The sequence below is a fragment of the Pseudophryne corroboree genome, chromosome 4, assembly GCF_028390025.1.
Source record: "Pseudophryne corroboree isolate aPseCor3 chromosome 4, aPseCor3.hap2, whole genome shotgun sequence".
Lineage (NCBI taxonomy): Eukaryota > Metazoa > Chordata > Amphibia > Anura > Myobatrachidae > Pseudophryne > Pseudophryne corroboree.
Window position 1 is genome coordinate 175,169,191 of NC_086447.1, and position 23,644 is coordinate 175,192,834.

General features: G+C 45.7%; 1 protein-coding gene across 2 annotated transcripts in view; it reads right to left on the reverse strand.

Annotated features, from left to right (window-relative positions):
* The window catches only part of KY (kyphoscoliosis peptidase), a 49,383-nt gene that overhangs the window by 20,589 nt on the left and 5,150 nt on the right, over window positions 1-23,644 (reverse strand). The window contains exons 3-4 of one of the 2 annotated variants that reach the window (XM_063915560.1): window positions 7,195-7,269; window positions 1,233-1,304 (exon numbers count right to left, since the gene is read on the reverse strand). In XM_063915560.1, coding sequence (XP_063771630.1) covers window positions 1,233-1,304; window positions 7,195-7,269 — 147 coding nt within the window. The remainder of the gene's footprint in view (window positions 1-1,232; window positions 1,305-7,194; window positions 7,270-23,644) is intronic. The other variant, XM_063915561.1, reaches the window with a different exon arrangement.

Here is a 23,644-nt window from a genome sequence, read left to right on the forward strand (position 1 = left end):
ACCCATACACTTATGTGACTTTTCCGAGGGAGAAGTCGCATAAGATTTCCCTTGAACCATACGATACATTGGAAGCGGTGCTTTTGCATATGGGGGGTCATTCCGAGTTGTTAGCTCGTTATTTTTTTCTCGCAACGGAGCGATTAGTCGCTAATGCGCATGCGAAATGTCCGCAGTGCGACTGCGCCAAGTAAATTTGCTATGCAGTTAGGTATTTTACTCACGGCATTACAAGGTTTTTCCTTCGTTCTGGTGATCGGAGTGTGATTGACAGGAAGTGGGTGTTTCTGGGCGGAAACTGGCCGTTTTATGGGTGTGTGCGAAAAAACGCTACCGTTTCTGAGAAAAACCCGGGAGTAGCTGGAGAAACGGGGGAGTGTCTGGGCGAACGCTGGGTGTGTTTGTGACGTCAAACCAGGTACGAAACTGACTGAACTGATCGCAGATGCCGAAAAAGTCTGGAGCTACTCAGAAACTGCTAAGAAGTGTCTATTCGCAATTCTGCTAATCTTTCGTTCGCAATTTTGATAAGCTAAGATTCACTCCCAGTAGGCGGCGGCTTAGCGTGTGCAAAGCTGCTAAAAGCAGCTTGCGAGCGAACAACTCGGAATGACCCCCATGATGTATCATATGCGATCCCAGCCATGCCTGCGGGATCCGATATATCTATAGTGCAGTACTTCCAATCTAGGGACGTAGATCCGATGCTCATGGGACTGTGCATCGGATCGGAGGTAAAGCACATGCGATTTTCCCGTTTTCATCCGATTTATCGTCCCGAAACGTCAGAATCGGATGAAATCGGACAAAATTGCACTAGTGTATGGACACCTTAAGAGATCAGACCATAGAATCAGTGAATGCAGTGTGACATTCAGCCGCTAGGAAGAGGACTAAAGTGGCACATTGTCCCCTTACAGGACGGCCTGCCGTTGTCCATCACAGCTGTAAAGCCACAAGGATTAACACTTTTATCCAGTCTGCAGCATCTTCCTGCCTGCAGCAGCACAAATATGTGTAGAGGATGATTTGCTCATGAGTTTGGGACATATACAAAAAGTGGAGAAGTTTAAATTACTTATTTGAAAATGTACAATTTTCTCTAAAGAATTTTCAAACAATTCCACTTTTTCCTTCCCAGTGTGTTAAATAAAATCTCATACAGATACATGAGGAAGTGACAGGCTATACACACACTGGGGAATTGTAGATGTAATGCAGAGGCACCTTACCATAAAAGTCTTTGGCACTGGGCTGTGGCATCTGCTCCCATCTGAGGCCATTTCTGGTGGGAACTGCCATATCTGCAAGAAATAGACAACATGTCCTAGTACTCGCTGACATTCCAGTCCAGCATCACTTAGGAAGACTGTAAAGTGCCTTGGCATCTAACCCAGGGCAGTTTTATGCATTGTCGGCGTATTACAAGCCCCCTTCCCGGAGCTCTGCGATGATATTAAGGTACAGAGCCTCCCGCAGAATGTTTCACAGTGACCCTTTATACAGTACTGTAGGTGTTACCCTATTTGTTCTAGTACAGACGCAGCAATGCTGATACTTAGAGATGAGTGGTTTATTTATGAGACGTTATGTAAGAATAGGCATAGCCTGAGCAATTCATGGTTTGTATATGTTTATGTTGATACATTTCAAATTAAATGGAAGTATAAAAATGCAGGAATATCACAATGTCACTACAGTATCATTAAACAGGAAAAGTCTGGTTGTTATTATTATTATTATTATTATTAATATTATAAATAACATTTATTTATATAGTGGCATTATATTCTGAAACACTTTACATTTGGTAACAAGCACAGAATATACATGTTAACACAAAACAGGATAATTCTGAACATATGAAGAGGTAACAAGGCGTTGCTGGAAATCTTGCCATGTACAGGAAAATAGTTTGATATGTTAGTCCAGCTACAATGCAATGGGAAAAACTACTTAGGGGCAGATTCAATTACACGTGTTAACTAAAGAAGGCATGTTCTGACTGCAACCTACGGAGCTGCGAAAATAATCTGCCTAACATAGGGGATTATTTAGGTTTGTTAGCAAACCAAACAAGCACTCTAATGTGCAAACCATGTTGCACTGCAGGTGTGGTAGAAGTAACATGTGCAGAGAGATTTAGATTTGGGTGGGATATATTGTTTCTGTGCATAGTAAATACTGGCTGCTTTAGTCTTACACTGCAATTTAGATTTCAGTTTGAACACACCCCACCCAAATCTAAATCTCTCTGCACATATTACATCTGCCCCACCCGCAGTGCAACATGGTTTTGCCCCTTAGTGTGCTTTTTTTGGTACAGAATGCACAGAAAAATGCAAAACTCAAGCTGCTAGTGACTGCTCACAGCTAAGAGTCTGCCCCTTAGGTTGGCTTTATGATCCAGTCACACAGCAATGTTTGTTTGGAGGTCTGTAGGTTTTTGAACATAGAAAAGTACACGTGTGTTTTGTGTAATTGGTGTTGTGGGGTGGCAATAAGAGAGGATATATTAGGAAGATTAAGAAGGGGTCAGTACGGATGGTGTAATGGTTAGTATTACTGCCTCAGCACTGAGGTCATTGGTTCAGTTCCCACAATGGACCTAACTGTGTGGAGTTTGTATATTCTCCCTGTACCTGCATGGGTTTCCTCAGGGTGCTCCAGTTTCGTCCCACATTCCAAAAATATACTGGTAGGTTAATTGGCTCCCAACAAAAAATAACCATAGTGTGAAGAGTGTTTGTGTACAAGGGCAGACTAGATGGGCCAAGTGGTTCTAATCTGTCAAATTCTATGTTTCTATGTGGTTCAGGGATTGATGCATGAAAGAAAGCTTGAAGGTTTAAGGGCTTGATAATAAGGTTTGCAAATCTTATTGTGCAATGGAGGGAATGTGCAGGGTGGGTGTACCCTGATAAAAGTCCTGTAAATGGGAATAGGAGCAAGTACTACGTATGGATCTTGGACAGAGTGGAGTTGTCCAGTAGGGAGATATTCAGCCCAAGTGAAGAGAACTATGTATGTGCGCTAGATGACAGTGTACGAGGCCTGTAGTATCCATATCACGGAACTTGAGGTCCAGCTTTTGGTGGTATTAGATACGTGACATCTCCCTGATTGGATCACGTTGGGTAATATCCTACTTCTACCACGTGTGCTGCCCCAGATGAGCTCAGTAACTCTGCAATTTGAGGGGAAAACATTGTACCTTTTACTTTGGCAATGGACCCCAATAAACCATACCATACTCTCTTAATTACACCAGTGGCTACTCTGACAAAGGCTAAAGTCACACCTTTCAAACATTGCCCAACATTGACATGAGACCCAGATCATTGCTCTTCCTCACAAAGCTAAAATCACAGATGTCTTTCTGCTGGTTAAGAGCACATACAAGGGTTGTGCAATAAGTTTCCGTATGCACAAAAAGATTTCGATCTACAAAGTGACCATTAATTAAATTTTTTCAAAGTATTCACCAGAGAAGTCTACTCAAAGTTGCATGCTATCAAACCACTTGGTGAAGCAGCTGGACCAGTCCAAAGCAGATATGTCTTCTACATACTGGATGAAGCTTGATATGAGGGATCACAAAGAAGTCGCAGGGGGCCAGGTATGGACTGTATGGCAGAAGACCAAGCTCCTGGATTCGTTCATGGGCCAGAAAATCAACCACTTTCCTGGACTTTTGGGCAGGTAAATTGTTGTGATAGGAGACTGGCACTGCGAGCGAGAGTTCATGGATGGCATCTGGAAATTGCTTCCAGCACTTCCGGCAGGCATTGATTGGTGTACCAGTCCCCAGTGACGGTGTGCTGCTGCATGAGTGGTATGGTAGCTACATGACCAGTCTTGGCCATAAAATAGCCACCATCTGCTTGGCCACGCTGTGCTCACATCAGAACTTCTGTGGTGCTGCACCTCCAACTGGGGTCCACTGGGCTGACTGTTGTTTGGTCTCGGGGTCAAAACTGTAGATCCATTATTTATTGCTACTGATGATTACCCAGACATAGTTTGTGCGACCGCCCACATACCTGACCAGCTTGTTGCCGCACCAAGTCACCTGAGCCTCCTTCTGCTCTCAAGTCAACTGATGGGGCACCAGCGTGCAGAAACCTTGCTCAGGCCAAGCTTGAAGTGGAGTATCCCGATGAGATGTCTATTTCCTTCTCTAACTGGGCCATGGTCACCCTGGCGTCCACCTCAACTATGGCCTGCAAAGCAGCAACGTTGTCCTTGGTTGTGGCGGACACAGGTTGACCACAGCACTCCCCGTCTTCCAAGGACTGTCTACCATACCGAAAGTCTGCAGACCACTCCAACACAGTGATTCAAGGTGGTGCTTCCTCCCCAATAGCAGCTCACAATTGGTCAAAACTCTCCTGCTGTCGCAGACCACTCTTGCAGTCGTAGAAGATCATGGCTCTCCGGTGGCCTCTGTTGAGCTCCATAACGAGTTTGTGAAGGAAGGGAACATGCTGACTTCTTTAGTGTGCAGTGCTGCTTATATACGGGTCTGTGCTGTGACATTTCACAAGAACTTTAGTCAGAGATTACAGTTCACAACCAGACAGCCAGATTGTGTCTTCTCTACCTATGCACTGCACATCCGGAAATGTGGAAATGTATTGCACACCCCAGGTAATACACTTCACTCACTGTATAGGTAACACTGGCGTTTCGTCTCTAAGACTTCTTCATGGGACCCCATGAAGGTGTCTTAGAGATGAAACGCGTTGGGCCTTCACCCAGAGACCTCCTGCTATATCAGTTAAGACTCTCATTACTATTTTTCCTACATTTATGTAGCTTATTTGCACAAGCAATCCGCACTTTATTGAGAATTTTATGTATCCATTTTTTTCTAAAAAATAGTCATTTTTAGAGAACTGCATTTTATGTAAAGAATTTTTTTATATTCGTTTAAATATCTCTTTGGCATTGTATTTTAACCTACTCTTAGTGTTGTGAAATAAATTTATATCTTACTATACATATCTTTTATATATTTATTACACTCGGCCACATATAAACACCTCAGGTCGCTTAGAACCCCTATCCGGTATCCCTATTCTCTTTTGCGGCAACCTACCATTGCCGTTTTTTTAGGGGGCAGCTGACGCCCAAATAACTGGGAGTGTTTTTTTAATTATTTGGGAATTGGTGGTACCACAAGTGGCGCGGCATTCTCTTGCAATCACATATATATATATTTATACACACGCACACACACAGGTTGAGTATCTCATATCCAAATATTCTGAAATTCTGCTTTTTTTGAGTGAGAGTGAAACAGTTAAACCCTTGTTTTCTGATGGCTCTATGTACACAAACTCTGTTTAATACGCACAGTTACTAAAATATTATATTGAATGACCTTCAGGCTGTGTATAAGGTGTATATGAAACATAAATGAATTGTATGAATGTACACACACTTTGTTTAATGCACAGTTATTAAAAATATTGTCTAAAATGACCTTCAGGCTGTGTGTATAAGGTGTATATGTAACATAAATGCATTCTGTGCTTAGACTTGTGTACAATCACCATGATATCTCATTATGGTATGAAATTATTCCAAAATACGGAAAAATACGATATCCAAAATACTTCTGGTCTCAAGCATTTTGGATAAGGGATACTCAACCTGTATGTAGGTAGGTAGGTAGGTAGATAGATAGATAGATAGATAGATAGATAGATAGATAGATAGATAGATAGCTATAGGGCTGGCACTGAGTGTTCGATAGTCAGAGGTAGAGACAGTTCAACCATAGACTGATTGATCTGGAAATGCTAATGCTGAAACTTCGTAGGACTGTGGGGTCCTCATTAAATGAACTTCTTTATGTTTTGCCTTCTGGATTGCAAATTTGGATGTAATATTGGTGGACCCTGGTGGATTATTTTGGCAAATACTATGGAGCTGCAAGCAGTAATGGGGCCATGTCCTTCCCTGTTTAAGCTCAGTGGTGGATGAATGAATGACCTTGAAAGATAAGATGAAGCTTTGTTTGTGGTTTATTGCAATTACTTGAAGTATGAAGCTTGCTGTGTATATCAATTAGGGATCAATAACAGATTTTCAGTAATGAATTTATATTACTGTGATAACGCGCTGTAAAAGAATGTTTCATAAATGCGGTAGGCATTACCATTATGTGGGATGGGACTAAGAGTAACCTCTACTGATAACTGTGCTTCCCCATTGCTGCACATAGGGCCTGATTCAGATGTGGTTTCAACTTCGATGGTGTTGCAACTAGCGACTATTGGTAGATGGCCGCAGTGCGGTCGCGACAAGGTACCTTTGTGATGCCGCTCGCATTGAGGAATCTGTTGCAGTTATTGACAGGAAGAGGTCGTTTAGGGTAAATAACGGGGAGTTGCAGCAGAAACGCAGGTGTCTCAGCTTGCAGCTCCCGTGGCTATTTTACGCGATTCCTCGCATCTGTGTCACAGTTGCAATGGAGTATGCAGTTGCTGAGAATGTTGCAATGGCTTTGGTGGGCATCTCTGTTCACTTGTAGGCGTTGGCTCGCAGTTCTGTCACTGAAAAGGATCGCTGCTGTGCGTCCTCATCCATATCAGGCCCATAGATAGCAGCACAGCGCATAGTTATTCTATGCAGCCCTGCATGTGGCTAACTGGATATTGTGGTCTATATGAACAGTCATATAGCAGATGCCTGTTCTGCAGGAGGTCACAGCTGTCAAATCGTCATGTCTAGCTATCTCTGCATTCCTTCCCATAATAGTCTATTAATGTAAACATGGAGCCTGAGCTTACTGCCACTGGCCATATCCCTCTGTATCCCTTGAGCCAGCCGTCTCCTGGATAGATATATATATACTAACTAGACCTTCTTAAAACGCAGCAAATAATGGAAGTAAAGAAAAGGAGGTTGGGGGTAAATTTACTAAGCACGTTGCTGCTTCACGGCGTGTTTAAGAAAGAACGTAGATATCAATACTATTCAAAGCAAAATACGTGTGTTTTGCTAAGTAAAGTGTTGTTGTTTTACGTTTTACACTTCCTACTTAAATATACCGAGAAACAATCGGCTTGCTTAGTAAAGTTACCCCTAGGTAAATCCCAACCAGGGGATGCAAAGTCCCTGTACACTTACTTGGCATTTATAGAAAAAAAGTTATTTTCAGAAATCCCTAAAAGAGGTCCTTACCTTTTGGGGTTGGCGGCCTGTTGAAGATCTGGGGCCTACTATGTTTGGGATGAATTTCTACTCGAACATGACTACCTGATACAGAGAGGAAAACTTTTAGCTATTTCAATGACATGCAGAAACAATTACATGTATAATTTACACTAATACATCATAGGAACATACTTTGGGATGGTTTCATCTACTAATCCCTATATGTTCACCATGCCCAGTTTGTTGACCAATTCTATGTACTTTCATAGAGGTTTGATCTATTAATGGCACACATCAATATTGGGTTCACTTGTGCGTTTGTTTTGGGGGGTTTTTACACTATGTGGATGAACCGTAACGGGGGCCTGCAGGTTGGCTCCACCAATGATGTCACCCAGTGTGGACATCATGATGTGGAATGGACACCAGCCATAATTATAGCACACCATTGTATGTAGTGAGGATGTTGGGGACAGCTTCCATCGCTATGTGTTGACATCTGACGCTAGATATGCTGGATAAGTGTGTCTAATAGAAAAACAATAGGCAGGAGCTTTAATTTACAAAATCTCCTATGATATGTTATGTCTATGTAGGATAATAAAGAGCCCACATTCATGAGTTGTCTTCATAATACAACTTGGCACGTGCTGTGTAATATTGCCGGGGACTCTGCTATCAGACTCCCCTTATCTTCATCCTAGGGCAGTTGTTTTTGGTTTGGGATTATATAATTAGAAGAAGAAAGAAAAGAAGACTCTATTTTGGGGGCACTCTTAGAAATACAGGACAGGGCTATAGTTATCCTGGTTGTCATAAAATATAACCTTTATTTATCCATTAAAATGTGACAATGTAACAAACATAACATAAAGAACTACACATTGATCTATATATTAGTACTACAAAACAACTATTCATGTGTTGATTAAACAAACAATATTGTTTCTTAATATAAATAAATCAATCAATACCCCCATTGCAAGGACGCTGCACCGCAATCGTGGATGAGAGCTGGCCGAGGTGTTACCGTGTATGCAATTGAGACGGACGGTCCCGGGTGGAGCTGAGGGTATCGATTGAACCAGTAGTTAGACAGTTTCTCGCGGCGGGATTGCCATGATAACGCGTTTCACCCGTGGGGCTTGTTCACATCACTGCACCGTCTGACATCATCATGACAATGAAGGTGTGAAAACTTACAATGAGACACTGATAGCAGATTTGTATTGTCTGTGTATGCTGAGACGGTAATTCCCTAATACAACAATTTTTCAGTTATAGTGAGGGATAAACTCTTATCACTATCATTAATCCTGGGTGCAGCCACATTTGTGAAGTTCACAACAAGTTATATGGAAGTGGCATACCTACAGGGGGTATTGATTGATTTATTTATATTAAGAAACAATATTGTTTGTTTAATCAACACATGAATAGTTGTGTTGTAGTACTAATATATAGATCAATGTGTAGTTCTTTATGTTATGTTTGTTACATTGTCACATTTTAATGGATAAATAAAGGTTATATTTTATGACAACCAGGATAACTATAGCCCTGTCCTGTATTTCTAAGAGTGCCCCCAAAATAGAGTCTTCTTTTCTTTCTTCTTCTATTTTGACTTCCTGACTCTGGGGAGCAACACCAACCTTTGCCTGTGACGGATTTCCACAGCAAGTATAGGTATTTGGTTCATAGACCCTTATTATATTTTCCTACTCTTCAACTATATTTATGGTAACAAAGGGTTTTTTTCTTGTTGCGGATCTTCTCAACTGTCTTTTTGATTATATAATTAGGTAATTTTTCTTGTTCCATGGCTCTAACCTGCTCTCTATGGTGGTTTTGTGGGGCTCACGAGGTCAGACACATCTATTGCTGAGATATGTATGTGTTCCTTACTGGATTCTACTTGCCTACTCTCCCGGAAGCTACGGGAGGCTCCCGTTTTTTGGGGTAGCCCCCCCACACCCACGGAAGAGTAGGCAGGTCTCCCGCATCCTGCTCACACCCTAGGAGGTGACACAGGGATCAGTAGGCATGAGGTGATACGGAGCAGGAGGCTGAAGGTAACACAAGGAGCAGGAGGCTAGTGGTGATACAGGGAGTAAGAGGTGACACAGAGAGCCGAGGGCTGGAGGTGACAGAGGGCAGGTGGCTGGAGATGAAATATGGGGAAGGAGGCTGGAGAGACACAGGAGGGTGGAAGACTAGTGGCGTTTCTATAATGGGTGCAAGGTGTTGCGGTGCACATGGGCCCCTTGAAAACAGGCGATGCTTCCATTATTACAGATACATCCAGCTCTGAATCAGGCCCATAATGTTTAGAGAATAACAGTAGCAAGAATTCCATCTTATAGTGTGCACAGAGTGGAAAAGTAGAACCCATTCTGGGGATACGCACTTTCTAGGAAAATATTATATGGTTAATTGTCCTTTTTGCAGGATCTGCCTGTAAGAGATGCCTGGACAGGTACCATATGACACTGAAGAAGCATCCTTCTAATTCTTTAAAACTGTCTAACTGTCGTACTTTAGTATATTGCTAAAGAGCAGGTTTTTAGATTTGGAGATGTTGCCCATAGCAACCAATCAGATTCAAGCTATTATCTTCTAGAACAGCGGTGGCCAACCTGCGGCTCTTTCATCCGCCGCATGCGGCTCGGCCGGCTCCTGGCCACCACTGCCCGGCACATACAGTTGTCTCCGGCGGCGGTGTCACCCTTCAATTCAGCGCCGGTCCATGAGCCAATCAGAGCTCGCGAACCAGCAGCTACTGTAAGGCTGCCGGACCGCGAGCTTTGATTGGCTCACGGACCGGCGCCTAATTGAAGAAAGATACTGCCACCGGAGAGTGAGGGGCAGGAGAGGCGCACGCTGCGCTCTCCTCCCCTCACAGACAGCAGCAGCGCGGTGAGCAGTATGGGGGAAGGGGGGGTCATGTATATCTGGCACTGGGGGCATTGCTGGCACTGTGGGGACATGTATACCTGGCACTGGGGGGACATGTATATCTGGCACTGGGGGGCATATCTAGCACTGTGGGGTACTGGCATTGGGGGCATAGCTGGCACTGTGGAGACATATATATCTGGCACTAGGGGCATAGCTGGCACTGTGGGGACACTGGCACAGGGGGCATAGCTGGCACTGTGTGGACATATATATCTGGCACTGTGGGGACATATATATCTGGCACTGGGGCATAGCTGGCACTGGGGGGGAAATGTATATCTGGCACTGGGGGCAGAGCTGGCACTGTGGGGACATGTATATCTAGCACTGGGGGCAGAGCTGGCACGGGGGCATAGCTGGCACTGTGGGGGCATATATATCTGACACAAGGGGCATAGCTGGCACTGTGGGGACATGTATATCTGGCACTCGGGACATATCTGGCACTTTAGGGACACTGGCATTGGGGGCATAGCTGGCACTTTGGGGACATATATATCTGGCACTATGGGCATAGCTGGTACTGTGAGGACATATATATCTGGCACTGTGGGGACATGTATATCTGGCACTGGTTGCATATCTGGCACTGTGGGGACAAGTATATCTGGCACTGGGGGCATAGCTGGCACTGAGGGGACATGTATATCTGGCACTGGTGGGACATGTATATCTGGCACTGGGGGGACATGTATAGCTGGCACTGGGGGCAGAGCTGGCACTGTGTGGGGACATGTATATCTGGCACTAGGGGCATAGCTGGCACGGGGGGCATAGCTGGCACTGTGGGGACATATATATCTGGCACTAGGGGCATAGCTGGCACTGTGGGGACATGTATATCTGGCACTGGGGGCATATCTGGCACTGTAGGGACATGTGTATCTGGCACTGTGAGCATATATATGTCTGGCACTGTGAGGCATATGTGTATCTGGCACTGGGGGCATCTGTGTATCTGGCACTGGAGGCATCTGTGTACTTGGCACTGTGGGGCATATGTGTATCTGGTACTGTGGGCATGTATGTATCTGGCACTGTGGAAACGTGTATCTGGTACTGGGGGCATATATGTATCTGGCACTGTGGGGACATATGTTTCTGGCAGTGTGGAGGCACCCATTTATTGGCATTTTTATATGTATGTGGCACTGTACTGGGGCATTATATGTATGTGGCACTGTACAACATGACTAAAAACGGAGTTATGACACAAGGTCATACTCCTACAAACGTCATACCGAAAGGTGTGCGCACAAAATGGGGTGTGGCTTTGTGAAAACTAGGCCACGCCCCATTTTTGCACGCACGCCAAAGGCGCGCGCATGATACTGGCTCTTGCCCTTGACTACAGATCTTTTCTGGCTCTTTGCCTCTGACTGGTTGGCCACCCCTGACTTATACCATAAACTGTTCAGTAGACTTCCGGTGGGCGGGGCATCCAGCATGGCCGCTTTTTAATCCATGTCCAGACAGGGGCTGCAAAAATCTACAGCAATCCTCCTCATCCTGGCGTTTTGGGGATACATGCTTGATGTTGGTGTGTTCCCCGAACCTTGAGGAATTGATTGATATCTAATTTGCCCCTGAGGACCTTTTTATCACCGGAGTCGAGCCATCGATATGGATGGCGTGCATGACCGCCTAGCTTAGGCGCGAAGATCGGTGTGAGACAAGGCAGGGTACTTTCTCTACCTACCCTGGGACTCTCTTTATTATACCTGCGGTTCCCTGCTGTGTCCGATTATTCCCTGGCTGTGGACTGTCGGACGACTTGTCTTTGATCGCCGTCACCGGGACTTACCCGACTGCGGGCATACAACTGGGGACTAACCCTGCTGGGGTGACGGAGGATTCGGCTGCGCTCCGGGACCCAGCCCCGCATACCCCCCTTCTGGCCACTGCGGCACCTACCCTTCGGAGTGTGGTCTCTTGGACGGGGACCGCTTCATCGCATTCCTGTGTGGGCCCTGGGATTGGAGCTGGTGTGGGGTGGTTGTTGCAGCTTCGCGGACATCTGGGGCTGCATGGGCGGACCGAACTTCGTTGTCTCCTGCGCCTGCTGGGATCGTGGTCGGGGCCGCTGGTGTGAAGTCCCTGTTGGATGCAGAGTTGTTGCTTGCCCGCGGCTGCTGTCGGGCTTCCGCCGCTGTGTATTGTGCCAAGGTCTCCTTTGACTGCCGTGCCGCGGTGGACTCTGCGGCCGCCGGCCCCTGTTGCTCCGGCTCTTGCGGGGTGCGCGAGGGTGGTTGGTGGACCCGGCCTGGACGGCGCGTGAGACGATCACTTATAACCATCATGGAACAGCCGCTGTTTGGACGCTGTGGGTTTCCCCTATCTGGTGACTCTGCTTTCTAACTAGCCCTTACCTTCGGAACTTTGCTTACAAAGTTGATACCAGCAATATAATGTTGGTGGTGAGGTAACTGACCGGAGAACCTGGCTCTCGGAGTGTTGCCCCCCTTTCTGTTTGCTACATCGGATTGCAATATTAGTTTTGTGGTTGGGGTATTTACAGTTTAGTGGCCCCCAGTACTGCATTATCTCTATGCCTAAGATTGCTGTATATTACTTAATGTGCTTCTGATTCTATTGATTCCATTTGTTATATACTGACACTAACCACTCAACTATAGTCTAATACTATCACCTAGGGAGCATTTTGTACAATATAGTGTTTGGCAGCCCCTGGTTGTTTATAACCTTGCTATTCAGCTAAGATCCACTGGGGTTTATTGAAATTCGTTTTATTTTGTGTTTTTATTTTAATTTTATTTCACTCAAGCTGCTATGACTCTCCTGCCATGACTGCCCACGAGACCTACTCATCGGAAGAGTGTTTCTCCTCACCCCTTACTCTCCATGCTACGACGACTGTGGAAGCTCTTACTTTAAAACCCATTGCCACAGATATGGCCGCTTATTTGACAGCAGAGCTTTTGAAGATTTTTATGCCATACCTAGACAGCAGGTTTAACCGCCTACTGTCCCTTTTTGATACAGATCCTGTTTCTGTACACACCCAAGCCCCTTCTCCAGCCGCACTAGCCCAACTAAAGAACAACTTTGAGAATACTGAGCCAGCCATGTCTGATCCTAGTTCTTTGTCAGTTCCCATCGTGCCCATACCCCCCTTTGGAGAGGCTAGTGTTAGTTTCTCAACGACACCCTCCAGCCACCTGGCTGCTTCTGTATTGCAGGTCAGTCCTGCTACTTTCCCTTTTGCAGCACAGGGTATACATAGTGAGCTAGAGGCTTTCCCAGTGCACGTTGCAAATTCCTCATCAGCCCATGATGTTGATCTCCTGCCGAGATTACTGATTGCCATCTGCAAGTATCATTTTGTTCCCTGTAGCTTTTGGTTAGGTACCCCAGTTTATGGAACACAGTCATTGCTTTTCCTTATCTCCCCCCCCCGTTGTGTATGTTCTACCTCTCCTTCGGGATCTCTCAGGGGCAGTTACATGATTGATCACTTAATTTTTCTCTGCTCTTTTGTTTTACCAAAGTCGGACACATTTATATGATATAGACCATGATACTTTGTACCTAAGACGTGACTCTTGACCGTCATCAGCAGTTACTTTATTTGGATTACACTAGACATCTAGGATTGTTAGTGACACAGTTCACGCTGTATTTTTTTTTTCATACTTACCACATTGTTTACTTACATCAGATTTCTATATTCCTGCCTCAGTTCCGTGTTACGTTATATGTCTTATTACTATACTAGGGCCTTGTGGGTTCTGTAACATGAACACTATGCTACTTTTATATAAATACGTATGTTCTTCTGGATATGATTACCTCTGGACACTGTTATGCAATTGACACGTTTGCTCGTATTTCTCTACAAAACATTAGTGTCTTGATTACGGTGTTATTCTTTCATATACAAACTATCTTTGTTATAGTCATTTGAGCATCCACTAGGTTTTGTGAGTCACACATACTGCTTTACACACACACACACACACACACACACACACACACACACACACACACACACACACACACACACACACATATATATATACACCTACACCCACACCTTCTCCCTTACTTCCTAATTTCATGTTTTGCTTTGGGTTAAGTTCCTTTTTGTTTTTCAGGGACGTAGACTGCTGACCGGCAGCTGCTTCCCAGTTTGTTTGGTTTGGAACATATAGAAATAGTAGTGGTGAAGCTGAGCATCAGGCAATGCCAATATATTGGGTATCTGATTATTATTATTTTTTTTTACCCCTTCTCTCAAGTAGATTTTGTTTTTCGTTGTCCTGCTTTTTTTTTCTCACCATCCTTCTGATCAGCTTGTAACAGTAACAATATTGTCTCTGAGCTTCATATACTTATGTCAAAATGTTACAAATGTTACACTGTACCCACCCTTTGTAATGTCTGTGATTGATGCTTGTATTTCAATAAAAAGTTGTAAAAAAATAAAAATAAACTGTTCAGTAGAGAACCGGTGTCTGCAAAAACAAAACATAACTAACTAGAACTATTTCATCACAATTACTTTATAAAATGTACATTAAACCAGTTGTGGTAGATCTCAGCCTAGACCAAAATTCAACCTACAGCTGCATCACTCAACACATTACACAATGTCAACATCACTTCAGCCAGTTAAAGTTACCGTAATCCACTCAAAATATAATTTTGCCTAATTAAGGTCAATATGCTAGGTACTATATCTAGAAACTTATACTTGAAATCAGACTGATGTTCTAAAGCTGGGCATACACTATACAATTATCTGGCAGATCATCTGCCAGATCTGGCTGGTTGGAATCAAAATCTGGTAATGGATGAGAGCAAATGACAATCGACCATTTGCTCCCAAACACTGGAAAATGGACAAAAATTGTAATTCACACAAACTGGTTAAAATAAGAATTTACTTACCGATAATTCTATTTCTCGTAGTCCGTAGTGGATGCTGGGGACTCCGTCAGGACCATGGGGAATAGCGGCTCCGCAGGAGACAGGGCACAAAAGTAAAAGCTTTAGGATCAGGTGGTGTGCACTGGCTCCTCCCCCTATGACCCTCCTCCAAGCCTCAGTTAGGATACTGTGCCCGGACGAGCGTACACAATAAGGAAGGATTTTGAATCCCGGGTAAGACTCATACCAGCCACACCAATCACACTGTACAACCTGTGATCTGAACCCAGTTAACAGCATGATAACAGCGGAGCCTCTGAAAAGATGGCTCACAACAATAATAACCCGATTTTTGTAACAATAACTATGTACAAGTATTGCAGACAATCCGCACTTGGGATGGGCGCCCAGCATCCACTACGGACTACGAGAAATAGAATTATCGGTAAGTAAATTCTTATTTTCTCTGACGTCCTAAGTGGATGCTGGGGACTCCGTCAGGACCATGGGGATTATACCAAAGCTCCCAAACGGGCGGGAGAGTGCGGATGACTCTGCAGCACCGAGTGAGAGAACTCCAGGTCCTCCTCAGCCAGGGTGTGTCCCTGACCAAGTAGCAGCTCGGCAAAGTTGTAAAGCCGAGACCCCTCGGGCAGCCGCCCAAGATGAGCCCACCTTCCTTGTGGAATGGGCATTTACATATTTTGGCTGTGGCAGACCTGCCACAGAATGTGCAAGCTGAATTGTACTACACATCCAACTAGCAATCGTCTGCTTAGAAGCAAGAGCACCCAGTTTGTTGGGTGCATACAGGATAACAGCAAGTCAGTTTTCCTGACTCCAGCCCTCCTGGAAACCTATATTTTCAGGGCCCTGACAACATCTAGCAACTTGGAGTCCTCCAAGTCCCTAGTAGCCGCAGGTACCACAATAAGCTGGTTCAGGTGAAACGCTGACACCACCTTAGGGAGAAACTGGGGACGAGTCCGCAGCTCTGCACTGTCCGAATGGACAATCAGATATGGGCTTTTGTGAGACAAAGCCGCCAATTCTGACACTCGCCTGGCCGAGGCCAAGGCCAACATCATGGTCACTTTCCATGTGAGATATTTCAAATCCACAGATTTGAGCGGTTTAAACCAATGTGATTTGAGGAATCCCAGAACTACGTTGAGATCCCACAGTGCCACTGGAGGCACAAAAGGGGGTTGTATATGCAGTACTCCCTTGACAAACTTCTGGACTTCAGGAACTGAAGCCAATTCTTTCTGGAAGAAAATCGACAGGGCCGAAATTTGAACCTTAATGGACCCCAATTTGAGGCCCATAGACACTCCTGTTTGCAGGAAATGCAGGAATCGACCGAGTTGAAATTTCTTCGTGGGGCCTTCCTGGCCTCACACCACGCAACATATTTTTGCCACATGTGGTGATAATGTTGTGCGGTCACCTCCTTCCTGGCTTTGACCAGGGTAGGAATGACCTCTTCCGGAATGCCTTTTTCACTTAGGATCCGGCGTTCAACCGCCATGCCGTCAAACGCAGCCGCGGTAAGTCTTGGAACAGACATGGTACTTGCTGAAGCAAGTCCCTTCTTAGCGGCAGAGGCCATGAGTCCTCTGTGAGCATCTCTTGAAGTTCCGGGTACCAAGTCCTTCTTGGCCAATCCGGAGCCACGAGTATAGTTCTTACTCCTCTACGTCTTATAATTCTCAGTACCTTAGGTATGAGAAGCAGAGGAGGGAACACATACACCGACTGGTACACCCACGGTGTTACCAGAACGTCCACAGCTATTGCCTGAGGGTCTCTTGACCTGGCGCAATACCTGTCCAGTTTTTTGTTCAGGCGGGACGCCATCATGTCCACCTTTGGTCTTTCCCAACGGTTCACAATCATGTGGAAGACTTCCCGATGAAGTCCCCACTCTCCCGGGTGGAGGTCGTGCTGAGGAAGTCTGCTTCCCAGTTGTCCACTCCCGGAATGAACACTGCTGACAGTGCTATCACATGATTTTCCGCCCAGCGAAGAATCCTTGCAGTTTCTGCCATTGCCCTCCTGCTTCTTGTGCCGCCCTGTCTGTTTACGTGGGCGACTGCCGTGATGTTGTCCCACTGGATCAATACCGGCTGACCTTGAAGCAGAGGTCTTGCTAAGCTTAGAGCATTGTAAATTGTTCTTAGCTCCAGTATATTTATGTGGAGAGAAGTCTCCAGACTTGATCACACTCCCTGGAAATTTTTTCCTTGTGTGACTGCTCCCCAGCCTTTCAGGCTGGCATCCGTGGTCACCAGGACCCAGTCCTGAATGCCGAATCTGTGGCCCTTTAGTAGATGAGCACTCTGCAGCCACCACAGAAGAGACACCCTTGTCCTTGGAGACAGGGTTATCCGCTGATGCATCTGAAGATGCGATCCGGACCATTTTCCCAGCAGATCCCACTGAAAAGTTCTTGCGTGGAATCTGCCGAATGGAATCGCTTCGTAAGAAGCCACCATTTTTCCCAGGACCCTTGTGCATTGATGCACTGACACTTGGCCTGGTTTTAGGAGGTTCCTGACTAGCTCGGATAACTCCCTGGCTTTCTCCTCCGGGAGAAACACCTTTTTCTGGACTGTGTCCAGAATCATCCCTAGGAACAGCAGACGTGTCGTCGGAGACAGCTGCGATTTTGGAATATTTAGAATCCACCCGTGCTGTCGTAGAACTACTTGAGATAGTGCTACTCCGACCTCCAACTGTTCTCTGGACCTTGCCCTTATCAGGAGATCGTCCAAGTAAAGGATAATTAAGACGCCTTTTCTTTGAAGAAGAATCATCATTTCGGCCATTACCTTGGTAAAGACCCGGGGTGCCGTGGACAATCCAAACGGCAGCGTCTGAAACTGATAGTGACAGTTTTGTACCACGAACCTGAGGTACCCTTGGTGAGAAGGGCAAATTGGGACATGGAGGTAAGCATCCTTGATGTCCAGGGACACATATAGTCCCCTTCTTTCTGGTTCGCTATCACTGCTCTGAGTGACTCCATCTTGATTTGAACCTTTGTATGTAAGTGTTCAAATATTTCAGATTTAGAATAGGTCTCACCGAGCCGTCTGGCTTCAGTACCACAATATAGTGTGGAATAATACCCCTTTCCTTGTTGTAGGAGGGGTACTTTGATTATCACCTGCTGGGAATACAGCTTGTGAATTGTTTCCAATACTGCCTCCCTGTCGGAGGGAGACGTTGGTAAAGCAAACTTCAGGAACCTGCGAGGGGGAGACGTCTCGAATTTCCAATCTGTACCCCTGGGATACTACTTGTAGGATCCAGGGGTCCACTTGCGAGTAAGCCCACTGCGTGCTGAAACTCTTGAGACGACCCCCCACCGCACCTGTTTGTACGGCCCCAGCGTCATGCTGAGGACTTGGCAGAAGCGGTGGAAGGCTTCTGTTCCTGGGAATGGGCTGCCTGCTGCAGTCTTCTTCCCTTTGGGGACGAAAGGACTGAGGCTGAAAAGACGATGTCTTTTTCTGCTGAGATGTGACTTGGGGTAAAAAGGTGGATTTTCCAGCTGTTGCCGTGGCCACCAGATCCGATGGACCGACCCCAAATAACTCCTCCCCTTTATACGGCAATACTTCCATGTGCCGTTTGGAATCTGCATCACCTGACCACTGTCGTGTCCATAAACATCTTCTGGCAGATATGGACATCGCACTTACTCTTGATGCCAGAGTGCAAATATCCCTCTGTGCATCTCGCATATATAGAAATGCATCCTTTAAATGCTCTATAGTCAATAAAATACTGTCCCTGTCAAGGGTATCAATATTTCCAGTCAGGGAATCCGACCAAGCCACCCCAGCGCTGCCCATCCAGGCTGAGGCGATCGCTGGTCGCAGTATAACACCAGTATGTGTGTATATACTTTTTAGGATATTTTCCAGCCTCCTATCAGTTGGCTCCTTGAGGGCGGCCGTATCTGGAGACGGTAACGCCACTTGTTTTGATAAGCGTGTGAGCGCCTTATCCACCCTAAGGGGTGTTTCCCAACGCGCCATAACTTCTGGCGGGAAAGGGTATACCGCCAATAATTTTCTATCGGGGGAAACCCACGCATCATCACACACTTCATTTAATTTATCTGATTCAGGAAAAACCACATGTAGTTTTTTCACACTCCACATAACACCCTTTTTTGTGGTACTTGTAGTATCAGAAATATGTAACATCTCCTTCATTGCCCTTAACAAGTAACGTGTGGCCCTAAAGGAAAATACGTTTGTTTCTTCACCGTCGACACTGGAGTCAGTGTCCGTGTCTGTGTCGACCGACTGAGGTAAAAGGACGTTTTAACGCCCCTGACGGTGTTTTAGACGCCTGGACAGGTACTAATTGGTTTGCCGGCCGTCTCATGTCGTCAACCGACCTTGCAGCGTGTTGACATTATCACGTAATTCCTTAAATAAGCCATCCATTCCGGTGTCGACTCCCTAGAGAGTGACATCACCATTACAGGCAATTGCTCCGCCTCCTCACCAACATCGTCCTCATACATGTCGACACACACGTACCGACACACAGCACACACACAGGGAATGCTCTGATAGAGGACAGGACCCCACTAGCCCTTTGGGGAGACAGAGGGAGAGTTTGCCAGCACACACCAAAAACGCTATAATTATACAGGGACAACCTTTATATAAGTGTTTTTCCCTTATAGCATTTTATTATATATATACATATCGCCAAATAAGTGCCCCCCCTCTCTGTTTTAACCCTGTTTCTGTAGTGCAGTGCAGGGGAGAGCCTGGGAGCCTTCCCACCAGCATTTCTGTGAGGGAAAATGGCGCTGTGTGCTGAGGAGAATAGGCCCCGCCCCCTTTTCGGCGGGCTTCTTCTCCCGTTTTTCTGAGACCTGGCAGGGGTTAAATACATCCATATAGCCCCCAGGGGCTATATGTGATGTATTTTTAGCCAGAATAAGGTACTATCATTGCTGCCCAGGGCGCCCCCCCCAGGGTCAGTGACCGCTGCTATGAAGTGTGCTGACAACAATGGCGCACAGCTGCAGTGCTGTGCGCTACCTTATGAAGACTGAAAAGTCTTCTGCCGCCGGTTTCTGGACCTCTTCACTTTTCGGCATCTGCAAGGGGGTCGGCGGCGCGGCTCCGGGACGAACCCCAGGGTGAGACCTGTGTTCCGACTCCCTCTGGAGCTAATGGTGTCCAGTAGCCTAAGAAGCCAATCCATCCTGCACGCAGGTGAGTTCACTTCTCTCCCCTAAGTCCCTCGATGCAGTGAGCCTGTTGCCAGCAGGACTCACTGAAAATAAAAAAAACCTAACAAAACTTTTACTCTAAGCAGCTCTTTAGGAGAGCCACCTAGATTGCACCCTTCTCGGCCGGGCACAAAAATCTAACTGAGGCTTGGAGGAGGGTCATAGGGGGAGGAGCCAGTGCACACCACCTGATCCTAAAGCTTTTACTTTTGTGCCCTGTCTCCTGCGGAGCCGCTATTCCCCATGGTCCTGACAGAGGCCCCAGCATCCACTTAGGACGTCAGAGAAATGGTATAATCCATTTGTCTGGAGAACAGGTTTTGTGTTTGGGAGCAATTGTCATTTCCTCTCATTTGTTATCAGATTTTCATTCCAACTAGCCAGACCTGGCAGATGATCTGCCAGATAACTGTATAGTGTATACCCAGCTTTAGCAATACCTCTGATCATGAAAATAATTGAATTGATTTCCATTGTCACACCGTTGCCAAATTTAAGGCAGCAACTCTGATTAACGGGACATTACTTTAATATATCTGAAGAATTTTTCATATATTGTTAAAAGTACTACAAGAATTGTGCTTTCCAATAGATGTGGGAAATGCGTAACATTTCTAGTATAGGACAAGCCCAGATCACTGTTACCTTAAGGTGGGTACACACTAGAAAGATATATCTGCAGATCAATTGATCTGCAGATATATCTATGGACGGATCGGGCAGTGTGCTGTGCATACACACTGCCCGATCTGTCGGGGGACTGACGTCATGAACTGGGCGGGCGTGTACACACGCCCGCCCAGTTCAGCTGTCAATCACCGCTGGCTGCCGCAGCATGTGTACGGGCGGTCGGCCGACCGCCGTACACACACAGCGACGCGCCAATATATCGGTAGATATATTGGCCGTTGGCTGTGCTGCGGGGCCGACGCGATACGTCTGTGAACGACGGAGTTCACAGACGTATCGGCCGTACACACTGGCCGACGGACCCGCGATATATCGGCCATTCATGAGAACGGCCGATATATCGGCCAGTGTGTACGGGCCTTTAGAGATGATGCAAAATCATGGAGAAGAAAAAAAACTGGGAAAATGACTGCTCTAATTTTGAAGTATATTTCTAGCATTGTAGTTATTTTAGCTTGTTTTTGTAATGCTAAAATAAATAAGTTTATTATACAGTATGAGGGGCTTAAAGTATAAAACGGCTCTAGCCAGTGAACTAAAAGAAACTATTATGTTTTGCAGTTGTCGTAGTGTCTAGAAGGTGAGATGTTGTGGTGAGTTGGTTGTGGATGCAATAGATGAAGATATGCAGCTGAATTGTGAGAGATACAGGTAAATACTTTGAAAATATTGTTTAGCTTTTAGTGTGAAATTAATCATAAAAATAAGGGGACTCTACACATGTCATTTTACAGTATCTGAAGATTTTGTTTTCATTTACATTGGTAAACGTCTGGCTAGAATAGCGCTTTACATCAGAAGCGCACAATACGTAATATTTGTAGTATAGGACAAGCTCGAATCACTGCAACCTCAGAGGTCATGCAAAAACATGGAGAAGGAAAAAGTTGTGCACCCTTCCACAATGCAGGTAACCCTATGTATATGCACCCAACAGCCATAACATTAAAACCACCTGCCTTGTGTAGGTCCCCCTTAAAAAAGAACGTGCTGCCAAAACGGTTCTAACCCATCGAGGCATGGACTCCACAAGAACTCTGAAGGTGTCTCGTGGTATACGATACCAAGATTAGCAGTAGCTCCTCTAAGTCCTGTAAGCTGCAGGGTGGCGCATCTGTGGCTCGGACATGTCTTTCCAGCACATCCCACAGATGCTCGATCAGATTGAGATCTGGGGAATTTGGGGCCAAGTCAACACCTTGAACTCGTGGTCATGTCCCTCAGATCATTTCTGAACAATGCCTGCAGTGTGGCAGTGCGCACTTTTCTGCGTAAAGAGGCCATGATCAACAGTGAATACCGTTGCCATGAAGGAGTGTACTTGGTCTGCAACAATGTGTAGGTGGTAGGTGGACTGTGTCACAGTAACATCCACATGAATACCAGGACACAAGGTTTCCCAGCAGAACATTGCCCAGAGCATCGCACAGCCTCTGCCAGCTTGCCTTTTGCCCATAGTGTATCGTTGTGTCTTCAGTTCCACAGGTAAACGAAGCACATGCACTTGGCCTTGCACATGGAAAATGTGATTCATCAGACTAGGTCACTGTCTTCCACTGCCCCATGGTCCAGTTTTGACGCTTATATGCCCAATTTGTGGTGGACAGGGGTCTAACAAGTCTATGGCGGGTTCCAATGTATAGGATGACAGTGTCTAGGTCGACAGTCAATAGGTCAATCCCATATGGTTGTCATGCATTAGGTCAACAGGTACAAAGGGTCAACATGACATTGGTCGACACACAAATGGTCGGTACAAGTTGTTTAGGGAGTTTTCAAGTTTTTGGAACTTTTGCTTATTTTACGATCTACATGGGGATAGTAACCTGTGGCAAGTGTAGCGGTAGTGCAGCGAGCCACCTTGTCCAATCCGTGGTGAGCTAAGCGAGCCTGCAAGGGTACACGTTTTTGCTGATTGGGCTTAGATATGGTTAAATAATGCAAAAAAACATTTCTGGGTCAACCTTTTTTTGTGTCAGCCATTGTCATGTTGACCTTTTGACCCTGTCAACCTTATTCACTTTCTACCTTTTACCTGTAGACCTTTTGACCCTGTCGACCTAATACATGTTGACCATATGGGGTCGACCTAATGACTGCCTATCTAGACAGAGTAGATCTTCTTTACCACACCCATCTACTGCTGAGCAGCTCCATACACAATAAGATATATATACATATATAAACTCCTCAGCCATAACATTAAAACCACTGCCAGGGGAAGTGTACAGGGCCCCTCATAGGGCTGTGTAAAAAAATCAGTGAGTCAGGCGTGAGATCAGGCTGCAGGGGGGCAAGTGCTGCTGCCGTTGCCGGTGTGTATATGCCGTTCCAACCGTATTTCACACATTCATCCCTAACTAAATTGACCCCATAGAGACACCAAGACCTTACCAGTAATAAAGGATGCATATGTGCCTATGTAGGCATTTGACGCTGTAAATGAGAATGTTTGCTGAAGTTCTGCACTTTGGTGTTTTCTAAATGACCCCAATTGAGTATATTTCTAGTACAGTTTTGAAGAGAGTAATGTAGACAGGCCTACCTATGGAATATTCACAGACACATAGGTTCATGCATTACCCCAACTGAAGCCACGGGGAGGGGGTGACAATGGCCTCCGCTCTCCAAAATGGAAGCTTGTTACCTACGTTTTGGTAGAGTGTCGAG